This window comes from Zeugodacus cucurbitae, chromosome X (genome assembly GCF_028554725.1).
Source record: "Zeugodacus cucurbitae isolate PBARC_wt_2022May chromosome X, idZeuCucr1.2, whole genome shotgun sequence".
NCBI classification, from domain to species: Eukaryota; Metazoa; Arthropoda; class Insecta; order Diptera; family Tephritidae; genus Zeugodacus; species Zeugodacus cucurbitae.
The window spans coordinates 32,106,380-32,121,589 of NC_071672.1; the positions used below are offsets into that span (position 1 = coordinate 32,106,380).

Sequence of the window (15,210 nt, forward strand, 5' to 3'; positions counted from 1 at the left end):
CTAAAAATCGCCGAAATCGGACCATAGGTTTTTAAGGCCCCATATATCGAACACGAGGGCCTCGGTGCTTCTAACCTAATATTATGGTTTCCAACTTTCAATGGACTTTATACAATATATATGACGAATATGTGGGTCAAATTGTGTATTATATAATATAAACCCGAACTTAGCCCTTCCTTACTTGTTATGTATACAATCATATACATATTTCATTCAGCATATTAATGATACATATTTAAACATTATTTTGTGAAATTTATACATATTTACAAATTCCGAAAGCTTAGCCGTTGGTACCTCATCTTCCATGAAGTGTCCAAAAAAAGGATCTTGTCGTGGACATCATAACTCATTATTTACCAAAAATATTTGTTGTTAATGAACGAAGGAAAAAAGAAAAGATTAAAAACTGAATTCTTGATAGATTTTCAACAAAAAAACTAATTTTTGTGATCAAGTTTTCGCCTTATACTGACTTGAAAAGTAGTTGTAATAAAGATGTGTGGAAATTTGTCAACAAAATCGCTTCATAACTTTGAAAGAAATCGTATCTACTGACTTCAAAAGTTTTGAGATAAATCAGCTTAAAGTTTTACATTCTTGCAATTTTAATCATATCGCAGGGGGGGGGGGGGTTTTAACACCCCAAACCCCCAAAGTAATTGAATTTTTAAGTAATAGAATTTTATTCTGCATAGCCATTTGAAAAATTGTAATTTGTTGTTTTCCAAGCAATCTTTCTGCCAACGATGTATGAATATGTAAAATAAATGAATACATTAGTCACTAACAGCGTTGCCGTTTTTATACAATTGTATCTTTTTTGATACTTTTTTTCTAAATTTTGTGATTTGATACTTTTTTGTTCACAAACGGCCTATTTTGATACTTTTCTACTGATAGAATTTAATTTTTTGAAACTATGAAAATGTTAAACTAAAAACAAACCTATTGTATCTGGATAGTATTAAACAGTTGTGGGAATGTAGGCCAATTAAAAAACCCAGAAAAAGATACACTGGACAGAGACATTTTTTTAATTTGCTTCAAAGTAATGAGTTTGCCTTATAACTCTGTGGCTGCTGAACTGGATTTTTTTAGATTTAAGGGGAATTGTGAGTCGAAAATAGACTTCTTTTGAAAATTAGTTCTGAACTGAAAAGTCACCAATAAGGTTTCTATTATTTTTTTAGAGTTTATTGTTAATCATAATACAGGAAAAATAAAAACTAATTTATTATGACTTTCAGTTTTCGTTCCATGAGCAAACTGTTGTGAAATAAATTTAAATTAAAAAAAAAATATGCTAATTGCAAAAAAATACTTGAGTGCCTTAACTAAAATGTCTACATTTTTAATAAAAACAACCAGAAAAAACTGGTCTGAATTAGATACACAACTTTACTTATTATTTGTTTTTCAAATGAAATTTTTTAAAACAACGGTTGTGCTTTTGATACTTTTTGATACTTTTTTTGCTTGGCAACATATACTTAATTTTTTTAGCTCACGGCAACACTTGTCACTAATTATTAGAGCGTGAATAAGAATAGAACAAATGAATTATGTGCGTACGTGTGTTTTGTTCTTGTGCCGTTTTTGCATTTTCCTTATATTTTTGCATTCGAAGGCGAACCGGTAGAATATTACCGCAGATCAATTTATATACCGTTTTTAGATCATTTTTTGGACCAAATCAATGAACGATTTTTAAAACATCGAAAGCTGCTTTCCAAAATTGAAAACATTTTGCCAAATAAATGCATAAACCTTGACGTTATTGAGATGCAGAAGACTGTTCGTGTTTTAGAAAAGCAATGGTCCGCTGATGTAGAAGATCCCGATGATTTCGTTGCTGAATTTAGAATGTGGAAAATGTTAAAATCTTTTCTTCAGAATATATTTTCTAACTAAAATTTTGAATAAATTTTCAGGAACTGGTTAAATCAAACAAAGAGATCCAAAACTTGTTTAGACGCGTTGAATTGTTGCGATGCAAAAATTTTCAAAACAGTGCATCGTTTTTTAAAGATTGGAGCAACAATCCCTATATCTGTCGCTTCAAGTGAACGCTCGTTTTCCTCACTTCGCAGGCTTAAAACATATTTAAGAAATAAAACTGGAGAAGCACGCCTGAACGGAATGGCTCTCTTGAATATCCATAGAGATATAGACGTGACGGAGGAATAGATTTTAAATGTTATGCCAAAATAAAAGAAGATTAGACTTCAATTTGTGAATAAAATAATGAAACATTGTCTTTTTACCTAAAACTCCCCCCAAATTTTTTTCCTGCGTTCGCCACTGTCATATCGATTTCATAATTTTGGATAATATTTTAATGTAGATAAAAAACTTTCAAATTTTGATTCCTACGTAATAGCTTACCAGATAACTGCAACGAGTAATAAATGTTAGTGTATATGTACTTAAATACTGATACGTTACTCTGTCTAATTCTGTCACTTCGGTTCATGTACATGAAGCGTACCGTTTGTCTTCAAATCAGCGATAGAGAACAAATTTAAATCACTAGCGATCAGCTTATGCCTGATTTGTTTATGAATGTTCGCATCAGCAGCAAATACCCGAAGTGATGCAAACTAAAGTGCTGAACACAAAGACGACGACACGACACGACGTAGCGACGGTCGAGTACAAATGTTGCTTTGAAGCCAGCGTCTTGAACATTTTGAAGACGGCAGCTACATGTCAAGCAGCAATTTCATTGCTGCCGTACTGAAACCTTTCACTTCAATAAAATTTACATATGTAGTTTAAAGTGAAATTTTTTGTACAAAAAATGTATAAAAGGGTCGTTTTATTTATTTTAAATACTCGATTGTTATTACAAATGATGAATCAAAGCTATTTTACGCTTCTACTTGCAAAATAACGTCATAATTGTTAGAACTTTAAATAATTTTACATATCACATATTAGTGGCAGCTCTACAGTGGCCATTGTCGTCGGCAAAATTAGAAACATTTCTAATTTGGCGACAACGACAACTACAAGCCTGTTGTCGCGTAGTCGTGCTGTTGTCAAAAAATTTGTGCCCATCGACAGCGTTCGGTTTGTAACGGGTGATTTTTTTGAGGTTAGGATTTTCATGCATTAGTATTTGACAGATCACGTGGGATTTCAGACATGGTGTCAAAGAGAAAGATGCTCAGTATGCTTTGACATTTCATCATGAATAGACTTACTAACGAGCTAACGTCGAATTTTCAGTGAATGGGCCCTAGAAAAGTTGGCAGAAAATCCGCTTTTTTATCGACAAATTTTGTTCAGCGATGAGGCTCATTTCTGGTTGAATGGCTACGTAAATAAGCAAAATTGCCGCATTTGGGGTGAAGAGCAACCAGAAGCCGTTCAAGAACTGCCCATGCATCCCGAAAAATGCACTGTTTGGTGTGGTTTGTACGCTGGTGGAATCATTGGACCGTATTTTTTCAAAGATGCTGTTGGACGCAACGTTACGGTGAATGGCGATCGCTATCGTTCGATGCTAACAAACTTTTTGTTGCCAAAAATGGAAGAACTGAACTTGGTTGACATGTGGTTTCAACAAGATGGCGCTACATGCCACACAGCTCGCGATTCTATGGCCATTTTGAGGGAAAACTTCGGAGAACAATTCATCTCAAGAAATGGACCCGTAAGTTGGCCACCAAGATCATGCGATTTAACGCCTTTAGACTATTTTTTGTGGGGCTACGTCAAGTCTAAAGTCTACAGAAATAAGCCAGCAACTATTCCAGCTTTGGAAGACAACATTTCCGAAGAAATTCGGGCTATTCCGGCCGAAATGCTCGAAAAAGTTGCCCAAAATTGGACTTTCCGAATGGACCACCTAAGACGCAGCTGCGGTCAACATTTAAATGAAATTATCTTCAAAAAGTAAATGTCATGAACCAATCTAACGTTTCAAATAAAGAACCGATGAGATTTTGCAAATTTTATGCGTTTTTTTTTTTAAAAAAAGTTATCAAGCTCTTAAAAAATCACCCTTTATATTATCCCCTAAATGCAAGAATGATAGAAGACAAGATTACGACAGGCGTTTACAGTTAGTTATTTTGAGTTTTGAGTTCCTGTTGAGTGACATGTTTCACGACCACGAACACGCGAGCAAAACAAAATTGCACGGTGGTACAAAACAATAAAACCAAAACAAAGAGCTGAAGTCAAGGCTTGTGCTTAATTATTATTTAAAATTTTAAGTGAAAAATGTATTAATTTGTGAAAGAAGTCCGCAATGTCGGAATTAAACAACAATAGTACAAAAAAGTCGTCTATAAAGATTTTTTTCTCAATTTTCCAACCAACAAAAAAGTTGGCAAAATGGCGAACTTTTTGTAACAAAACATATAATTTTAATTATAAATATGCATGATTATATTAGATCATTTTATAAATGAAGATTTTAATAATGATACGCATCGAAAATTTGTAACATGAGCACATTTTCAAAGCTGATACATTTTTCGCAACACATGATTCAAATCAGTCCAGCAGAAAATAGTTGTTGTTTGCTGTACTTATAGATTTACCCATAGATTTACTCGTAGATTCACTTATAGTTTACCCAAAGTTTCACTTCAATTCAAACAATCGTAGCAACACTATAAACTGATATGATACGATTCCAACCGAGGCCAGCCATACCGTTTACACGATCGTGATTGCCGAAGAACAGATTGTTCGTAAGATCGATTGACGCTGGCGCCTACTCGAATTGATTAACTATGTTGTCTATGCTGAACTGAATTGATTTGATTGTGTTTTTGGCACGACTGTTTGTTCTGATTTAATCATACTCGTTGCAGCTCTCTGTAGCTTACTTCACCAAATGGTTCAAATAAGCGTGATTCCTGTAATTGAACAAGCTGTTCATTTAAACGGGATTCTTTTAATTGAACAAATTTTGATGTGCAATTAAGCGAAAAGTACTGTAATTAGATGAAAGTTTAGCAGTTGTCGAGTAAGGAAGAAAAGTGGATGACCTAGATAGTATTTACATGGTTGAGAACGTTTTCCTATGTATTTTGTGAGATTGGCAGGCAATCATATAATATGAGCTTAGCAAAGTGAATTATGTTCGAGCATATTTCATTGAATCTAATCATTCTTATTATGATCAGTTTAATGCACAAAATATTGAATTTATTTTTATTAGATTTTGTGTAAGCAGTTTAAAACATTCGTTTGCCTTTATACCGTAAATATCGATTATTATGTGTGATTAAGTAATCATTAATTTATTAATTTTAAAGTATAACCTGAAACCAGAAAATATTTCCCCATTGTACCTGAACCCTTCCTTACTTCTGTTATAATAACGTCTTCCCAGTACATTGTAATACTTCAACTCCTGTTAGGTAGAGAAGTCGGAGCTATTAGAGTAAAGATATCTTCTATTCTCGACGATGTCTTGCCCCGACAGGAATTTCCAAGATAATACCCTATTAGATCTCGACTTCACCAGCTGTTAAGCAAATCTCGCACGTATACCGATGGCGCCCGTTTTCTATTCCGCGAAATCTTGTTCCGACAGGAATTTCAAAGGTCGTACCTTCCAAGTCCCCTGTTAAATCCCATCTTTTTTAGCTTTTAAGCAAATTTCGCACGTATACAAATGGCACCCGTCTCCCCGTTTGGTCGGGAGCATGGAAATCGTTGAATTTATTATTATATGTTATTAATTTGATGCTGTTGTGTCCATATCATTCTTACCCTTGATTGTAGTTTTTGTATGGGGAATCCTTCAAAATAAAATGTTTCGTTCCATCGTGGATTTAATGTGCGTCTCTTGATTTTTGTCTCCAAGCGATGTTTCTTATCGGGAAGCAATGTAACGCGTACGTATGGATCCGAAGTACCGCTTAAGTCTTTAGCTGGTAGCTCTTTTCCTTGCAACACTTTCAATATGAGTGTTGTATTCTGGAAGTCGTATTCCAAAGAAAAGTGTATTTGACCGACATTCTCGCTGGGTTCGGAGTTATCTATATACATGTCGGTCATAGAAATGCTCTTATTCTGTGGTGATATAAATTAATTATATTTAATAGCATATTTAGTAAATTTGGTTGTCGGTTTCTTATTAAGAAATATTTTAAGAAAAATATTTACTGTGCCATCCTTAACACCACCACTCTCATTGCCAGCACTCGTACTTGAGCCGATTACAGTCTTATGTTGAGCCGGTGCTGCCGTTCTGCAAAATAATAAAACAAAATAATCTCAAATCAGATTATTGTTATTTTAGAAGTCATTCTATATTTAGAATATGATATTTTCTACAATAGAATTCATTATATGTTTGGGCATAAATAAACTCATAAATTTCTTAAGTGCATTGGGATCGTCGGCTTTTGTCGACTACACATACGCTACACAGATTTGTTGTCGACTGTGCTTGATGAATATCAAACATTTTTGATGGTTTATCCTTGCTTGACGAAAACAAGCTCATTTGTCTTCAGACGTTCAACATGGATGCGTGGACGAAATAATTTGCATTGTTTTAAAAATTATTTTTGTTTTCAATAAAATTGTGGGCGATGTCAATAAAAGCATATCACTATCCGATGTTTACATGAAAACCGAATGCACTCAGAGCAAATATAACATGATGCTTGACTTGTTTACACATATGTAATGCTTGACGTAATTATTTGATCGTCTCCAACTTAAGAACTTAACAGGAGTTATATGAGACACTGCTCAAAGTATCCTATATTTTGAATGTTCACTTACAAAAGATGTTTCCGCTGCTGTGGAGTTGAACCTTTATGAAACTCATCCCTATTCCTACAGACAACACGGGAAGTCTTCTCTTCCATACTTCGGAGGACCCCTCAACACAATTGTTCTAATAATGGATTCATTGAATAGTGAGAAGGTGTGCGGGTCCTTAACAATGGCGTTATCATCACATTCGAGTTTTCAAAACCACTGTCAGTAATTACAATACTCCGTCCATATTCTTTAGAATGCAAATCGAGAGTTTCGAAAAAGCGAGTTATCATGTATAGAGCCCGACCATCGAGCCACGATATCTAGGATTTTAGTTCAATATCACACAATATTTGAACATTTATTGCGAAATCACCTTTTCTACTTTTATATTACTCAATTACATTGTTACCGGTTTATTATTTTGTATGTAGAATTAAACAAAGTGTTATATATTTAGAATCATTAGATCATATCGCCATATTGTATAACAAGTAAGGAAAGGCAAAGTTCGGGTACAACCGAACATTTTATACTCTCGTAATTTATTGCTATATTTTTATTAAGATAACACACAATTTGAACCATATATTCGGCATAAACTCCAATAGAAAAAACGAAAATCATAATATATAGTATATAAGCTGAGGTAATTCCTAAACCGCTTTCACTCATTTTCATCACCAACATACATTATATCTAAGATTATATGCTCACTTAATTTGTCTAAGATATTTCACATATTAACCCCTTGACGTAATGTGAATGCATGTAATAAAACTCTTTATTTTAGATTAGATGTTGTGCACGGAAATAACGGGAAAATTTTAATTCTCTTTTCACCAAATGTACACTTCTACACACCTCGAGTCAGACTCGTGATAATCATGTTAGTCACAGAAATTGTACCACGAGTCAGACTCGTTAAAATCATGTTAGGCACAGAAATTGTACTACGAGTCAGGCTCTTGGAAATACGTCAAGGGGTTAATCGATTTATAAGCTATTAAGCCCATCGTATTTTTGAAAATCCTATAATTAGCTATATGAGAGCTAGGGGAAGTTATGACCCGATTTTAACCATTTCTGGTACAGAGACACACAACTAGAAGAAAAAGATATCCTCTGAATTAAATTGAGATATCTGAGAGATTTACCGATATTTTCGGTGAAAAATTTCCATTAGGCACTGAGTTCTTCATATTCGATATCCGGGGCATTGAAAAGTTATAGTCCGATTTTGATAATTTTTTTCACAAGTGATGTCACAGATCATATACAGTATTTGTGTAAAGTTTTATTTCGCTATCTTCATTGGTTCCTTATGTATATATTATAAAGTGAAGGAATGAGATGGAATTAAAAATTGAGTTGTATTGGAAGCAGGCGTGGTTGTGAACCGATTTCGCCCATTTTTCATCCGTGTTATCAAGGTGTCAAGAAAATATTATATACCGAATTGCATTGAAATCTGTCGTGCAGTTACTGATATATTGTTTTGACCCATAACGACACATTTCAGTTGTCATAATTATTTTTAAGAAAGAACGACATATTTGGTGTTACAACACATATTGTCATAGAGTGAAGTTGGTTTTCTGTTCAGAAAGAACGACATATTTTATGTTGCAAAAATATTTCTGAAATTGTAATTAAATTTTTCATGTTATGACAACGAAATTGATTCATATTTTTCTCAAATAACGAATAAGGGGTTTCTTTTAGCCTAAGCCTAAGAAAAAGCTTTAGTACACTCTTTTTAGTCCACTTAAGCTCAGCATTTGATTTAATATATTACATGTCACTAGTTTATTCAATAAACTTATGGCGTTCTTCTATATTGGCTAAATAAGAGACAATTGAAAACTTTAAAACGCTGCCCTGAAAATCGACTTTTTTGAGTTGTGACACCATTCATGTAACCGAGCGATATGTATATTAGGTTGGTTGGTTGAAAATCGACCCATAAGGCGCATTGTGCTCCAAATGAATATCCATTCAGTTCCATTTATTTACTTTTATCTGTATTCAATACATCAAACAATTTGCTAAGCTCTACTAAGTCAATCAATTTCACATTTTACCACCCGAATGCTGGCAATGCTTTTAGCAAGACTCTGAAACTTGCTACATAACCTGTATTCATCAAAGCAATTCCTCATAAAAAAGCTCGGTAAGCATATCTTTGGCGAACTCAGCAAAGTGTCTGGAATCGACATTAGCCGACTTAAAAACTTTATAATGGAGTTCAAGCGCTTTATCGAATCATAATTGTATTGGCGATCCGTCAGGAGTATTTGGTTATCACAAAACACAGACGAAGTTGTCCAAGACAGCACGAAAAGGGTATTCCTCTATGCCGCTATGTCTGAATTTTATATCCCCGTAAAAACTAATACGGTTGTGTTCACTAAAACTCTGTCAGGATCTTGAAGGGTGGCTCCATATCGTGCATTCGCGTCATGGCTCTCATGTCGCTATTTACAGTCATAACTTAGAAGTTGTAGATAATTTCGTCTATCTTGGAACCAGCATCAACAACACTCACAATGTCAGACTTAAAATCCAACGCAGAATCATTTTGACAATCTCTCTTGGACGGACAAAAAACGCTCGACGGTGACGGTCCGCCGAAGAGTGGTTTCACTATATATATATATAATACATCCTCATACACTTTTTTTTTAGTGTTTGCTATATTGTAAAACATTTCCTAAAAGTATATTTCTTACAAATAATATTCATTTGTATATTGCAGTACGTTTGTCGGACAGCTAGTAGGTACATATACATATATGATGAACTTACCTGTTGCCTATGATGGCTTCAGAACCAGTGCTTGTTGCATAATACTCAATTAATGCAACAATCATTTCAAACGATCTCGCCACAGTCGCCCACATTGCCGTCATCACAATATGATATGTGCAATTTCGACTAATAATTATTGTAACGTAGTGTTGCAAAAACTTGTTTGTTTGCAGATTTTGTAGAACATTTTCAGCGTATATTCATATTAAATTTGTATAAAAGCTATGCTTATAAAAATTTTTGCCTTGCTTTAGACTTTTTCATATTTCCACACAACTACTTATTGTCATAATTATTTTTATAATACTGAGTCAGTTCATTACTGTAGCGCTATGATATGCGTAAGGCGCTTGCACTTTTGGTGCGCCATTTAGCGTGTGTTTGCCGGTAGGTAGCATGCACATTAATGCAATGTACAACGTTTAAACATAAGCAGTTACAAGGTACACGTCCTTTATAAGAAGCGTATCAAAACTTTTCTTCAACACTTGTTTATTGCGCTGTTCTACATTATTTTGTCAAGCTAGCTCCTTTGAAATGGAGAATTACAAAGGAGAAAGAAGCAGCTGTTTGAACTTGGTTACATTTTAATCGATGATAATTTTTAAAGTATTTATATATATACAATATAATAATTATATAATACAATACAATGACAAATGAAATCGTAGCCTTCAACTTTAATAACCTTTTTGAATTTTTTTGTTTCCGCTACTCCTTTGGCCGGAATCATGTCAGCAGTTTGGGAACTTTTTTTGGTACCTCCGATGACATACATATTTATGTAAAAATATCTAAAAATATAGCTGAAAATATACCTTATTATGTCCAAAAAACTTCGAAACATTCGATCAAGTAAGTAATTTCTTTAAAAAAATTCACGAAAATCGCCTAATCGCCTTTCATGGGTTACATATAGCGCATTTATATCGAGAAGTTTTGAAACGATTTTGTTCAAATTTTGCACACTTCTTTGAAATAACATATTCTAGATAATTAACGAATGAAATTGTATTTTTACATATATTACAATTATTTTTTTTAGCCAATATATGGCGAAAATTAGAGCAAAAAAGTGAGTTTTTAATTAAAATTCTGTCAAAAATACAACTTTTAATATTTTATTTTTCTCATACGTTCATTATTTAGATTAACATTTACTAATGAAATATTTTTTGTTTATTGTTTTTGGTTAAACCAATAATTAGTTATGCCATCCACGGCAAGCGCATTTGGTTTTTGCGACCTCAAGGGAGTTGAGTTACTAACGGCTGAGTTTTCTTAATTTCTAAATAAAAATTTCAAAAAGTACTTCTTAAATATGTAACTTCGATATGCAGTATAGTTTAAATAAAATATATGATTGATTATATTAAAAAAAACATTAAAAATACGATTGTGTTCAACCGCTGAAACCCACATAACCGCTTCACACATGTTAATACGGTAGCTCGGCGGTCGTTAAACAAATTCGCCTGTAAATAATACTGTTACATAATAAAAAAAATTAAGCACATAAGATAATATTATTATTCAGAATTACGTTACTATTATTGCTACCAATTCTACACAACACATTTTGTCAATTTATGAGTAATTTCATTTTAAACAAATTATCGCTATTGTAGACGTAATTTGTAGGTCGTAATTTTCAAATATCATAAGTATGCGAATAATATATAAACTTAACCCCATTACAAATGTTTGGAATTATCATTGGCGAACATGTGCTAGCTGCATTTAAGAGCGCTGCAGTCGTTGTTGAAACTTTAAAATTAAACTGAATTGCATTGTAATAAAAATGTATTGCGTTCAGTTTAAGCACAATGTTCTACAAATAAATTTCTGTTTGAACTCGTACGCTTCATTGGAATACCACTTTACATAGTTGCATTAAATCGGTAAGTACAAACATTAAGTGTACAAAATTGATAAATTATGCCACAAGTGTGTGTGATGCACTCAATTGAAAGCAAAAAAACTGTCTGCTTAATTTATTAAGTAGCGGAGTAGCTGAGAAACCATTTGTTTCTTTATTCCTTTCAACAAGAATGAAAGGAGTATATACTATATTATAGTATATATAAAAATCAAATATTATTTTGAGCATTAATTTCTAAGCTCTATACGTTTAATGTAGGTATTAAAGGCCATTCATATGTGTATTAACTGCTTATCGCGCTGTATTTCAGTTGATATCGACACATATATATATATGAATTTAGATTTTCATTATCATTATTCTTTGAAACACATTTCCTTGCACAATTGAAAGCGCGTCAAAGCTTTACACACACTTTTCAAATTGCTTTTAGTGAGCATTGCTTTATGCTTTATGCCTTCAAATCGCTACAGATGTACCTTTCATATATGTATGTAAATCACTCTTTTACTCAGAATATGTGTGAAGGTAGGAAAACACTGCATTTTTATTTTACATTTTTAATAAATTGCTAGTCTGTAATAATTTAGCTGCTGAAATCCTTAGTAACAGCAATGAAGCCCCGCAGCAATATTTGGCTAAAAGGTGAAGGCTATACTAGAGCAGACCGTTTGCGGTACTAACTGTTGCTGCACTGGTAACGCGCTGCTCGCCACAAGTGCCGACAACAGCGCGACAGCACAATACGAAATACACACGACACAATCTACCATATATGTATGTATGTATGTGTTTCAAACGATTAAACACAACAACGAGTTGGACACTTAAATGTATTCGCTAGATACATATATGTATGTATGAGTGTGTGCATAAAATTGTGCTAAATTTGTACCAAAGTTGGCACATGGACATAAGGACATATGCACAATGGTTTCAAATAGTACGCTTGCTATTTTGTATGTATGTGCGGTCTAAAAGTGCGCGTTTAAAACGTTAAACCAATTTTAAACACTTTAACTTCAAATTTAATTTCCTCAAATTTATATTTATATCTTCACTTAGCTTGATTGTACACTGTTGTCCTTTTTATACTCTCGCAACAAAAGTTGCTAAGAGAGTATTATAGTTCTGTTCACATAACGGTTGTTTGTAACTCATAAAACTAAACGAGTTAGATATAGGGTTATATATATCAAATGTCTGTCTGTCCGTCCGTCCGTCCGTGCAACGGATAACTTGAGTAAAATTTGGATATCTTCATGAAACTTGGAACACATGTTCCTTGGGACCGTGAGAGGGTTGCTATCGAATGGGTAAAATCGGACCACTGCCACGCCCACAAGATGGCGAAAACCGAAAACACATAAAGTGTCATAACTGAGCCATAAATAAAGTTATAAACGCAAAATTTGGAACAAAGTATCGCACTAGGAAGGGGCATATTTGGATGTATTTTTTTGGGGAAGTGGGGGAAGTGGGCGTGGCCCCGCCCCTCCAATTAGGTTTTTTGTTCATATATCGCAAACCAATAGAGCTATATAAATCAAACTTTCTGCAGTCGTCTTTTTTAGCCACTTCTTAATACAGTCCAAAAATGAAAGAAATCGGATAATAACCACACCCACCTCCCCTACAAAGGCTAGGTTGAAAATTACTAAAAGTGGGTCATCTCACTAACGAAACACGTCAGAAATACTAAATTTTACAGAAGAAATTGCAGAAGGAAGCTGCACTCAGATTTTTTTACAAAATGGAAAATGGGCGTGGCATTGCCCACTTATGGGTCAAAAAACATATCTCAGGAACTACTCGATCGCTTCGAATAAAATTCGGTATATAATATTTTTTTGACACCCCGATGACACGTGTGGAAAATGGATGAAATCGGTTCACAACCACGACAACTTCCAAAGTAACTCAATTTTGAACTCCATCTTATTCCTTCACTTTATAATATATACATAAGAAATCAATAAAGAGAGCGAAATAATACTTTACACAAATACTGTATATGATCTGTGGCATCACTTGTGAAAAATTTGTCGAAATCGGACTATAACTTTTCAAAGCCCCGAATATCGAATATGAAGAATTCAGTGCCCCATGGTAATTTGTCACCGAAAATTTCGGTAAATCCCTCAGGTATCTTAATTTAATTTAGAGGAAATATTTTTCTTCTAATAATATAACTTCACCTAGCTCTCATATACCCAATTAAACGATTTTCTAATTGGGTAAAATTATGTGTTATCTTAATAAAAATATATCAATAAATTGCGAGAGTAAAAATGTTCTTGTTATTATTAGTGCTGTTGCTCAAATTGCTAGAAAATGTGTGTACCAGCATAACCCTAAAAACCTCCCCACGCGCAGTACTATGGCAGCTGAGAGAACGGTTGAATGAAAAGTGTATGTACTCTCCCAGTTAGATTTTTATCAGTTCACATCAGTTTCATAATGCTGCGTGGCTTATTTGATGGCCAACAATAAATGTATGCTGCAGAAAATAGCCTTTGAATTTTTAGCACACATCAGTTGTTGTGATAAGACGACGATAGTGATAAACTTATGCACAGAAGGTGCAGAAACGAAAGTCTTTAATAACAAGCAACAACGAACTAAGTTCGTGTGCAGCCGCACAATGTATGCTGCTATATTTTTATGAATTAAGGATTTAGCTGGGTTTAAGCGGATGAAAATAAGCGTATTTTGAATAAGTGCCTCGTGGTACTTACCAAGCTTTTTATCAAATACGTCGATCTATTATTTTTTCCTTTAGAATGAAAGCCATATTTATTTCTTATTTATAACAAAAATACTTACTAATTTTAATAAATATGGTAAAACATTACAAAAATATATATATGTTTTCCATTTGACTTAACTCAGCGCACTCAATGCAAAAAATGTTAAAAGGCAATTTGTTAAATAAAATTTTGAAACCCACGTTGTCTCTTAAAGGCGTTTGAAGTATTTTCTTGTTTCTGCATAATTTCCGGATAACTAAAAAATTATGTTTTCTTTTATATTATTTTAGAACGAATTATAGTTGTTGCAAGCATCCTCTGATACTTGCCCAGGTTCATGGTGAGAAAAGCAACCGACCATTCGGCTACCTTCCTGCTTAACTGTTTAAACACATTAGTCCTTGAACCGTTCACAGGATCTGCTCCCTACGTAGAACATACCGTCGCTACAAAAAATGTTACATTTGCACTCCTCTGAGAAGCTAACAATTCGCCAAACAAGATGAATCCAGTTTTGTTGTTCGTTCTCCATAAATCGAACTGTTTAATTGCCAATAGAAGAAACATTTCATACAAGTTACTTTTTATAACTCGAAGTCTCTCTAAAAGTTCTTTTGTGGATTCTGGTGATTCGAGTTTGAAAAGTTCAACTGTATTACTTTTTTACATTTCGGACATTTTTTAAATTCGACTTATTTAAGCTTTAACGAATCACAACCACAAAATAAACTATGAAACTCTTGAGAAGGAACTAAAAGTTGCCAAATAATGTGTACTGAACCCTGTAATAGGTTTTTTTTATATATCTCTTAAGATTCTAAAGCTATATCAATTACAATATCTCTTCAAAGCCTTGTTATGAATAAAAATGTGTGAAATCGGGCTACATCCACGCTGACCCCTCTTACAAAGATTTGAGGTGGAAAACTACTAAACTTTTTTTCTCATATTGTATATAATGATATAAGGTCAACAAGAAGCGCTATATTGGATGCTAGAAAAATAAAGGCCGAGTTCGAACTA

The 15,210-nt window shown here is 33.6% G+C and overlaps 1 protein-coding gene across 11 annotated transcripts in view; it reads right to left on the bottom strand.

The window, feature by feature from the left end:
• Nucleotides 1-15,210, bottom strand: part of LOC105219319 (synaptotagmin-7) — a 70,798-nt gene that overhangs the window by 43,250 nt on the left and 12,338 nt on the right. For 8 of the 11 annotated variants that reach the window (XR_003752998.2, XR_008472179.1, XR_008472177.1 and 5 more), the window contains 2 exons: nucleotides 6,139-6,223; nucleotides 5,743-6,045 (listed from right to left, as the gene is read on the bottom strand). Coding sequence is in view for 7 of the 11 variants with exons in the window: in XM_054235584.1 (XP_054091559.1) it covers nucleotides 5,743-6,045; nucleotides 6,139-6,223 (388 nt within the window). In the remaining 4 variants the exon portion in view is untranslated. Of the gene's footprint in view, nucleotides 1-5,742; nucleotides 6,046-6,138; nucleotides 6,224-9,552; nucleotides 10,362-11,916; nucleotides 12,256-15,210 lie in introns of those variants that run through there. The other 3 variants (XM_054235589.1, XM_054235587.1, XM_054235588.1) reach the window with 3 other exon arrangements.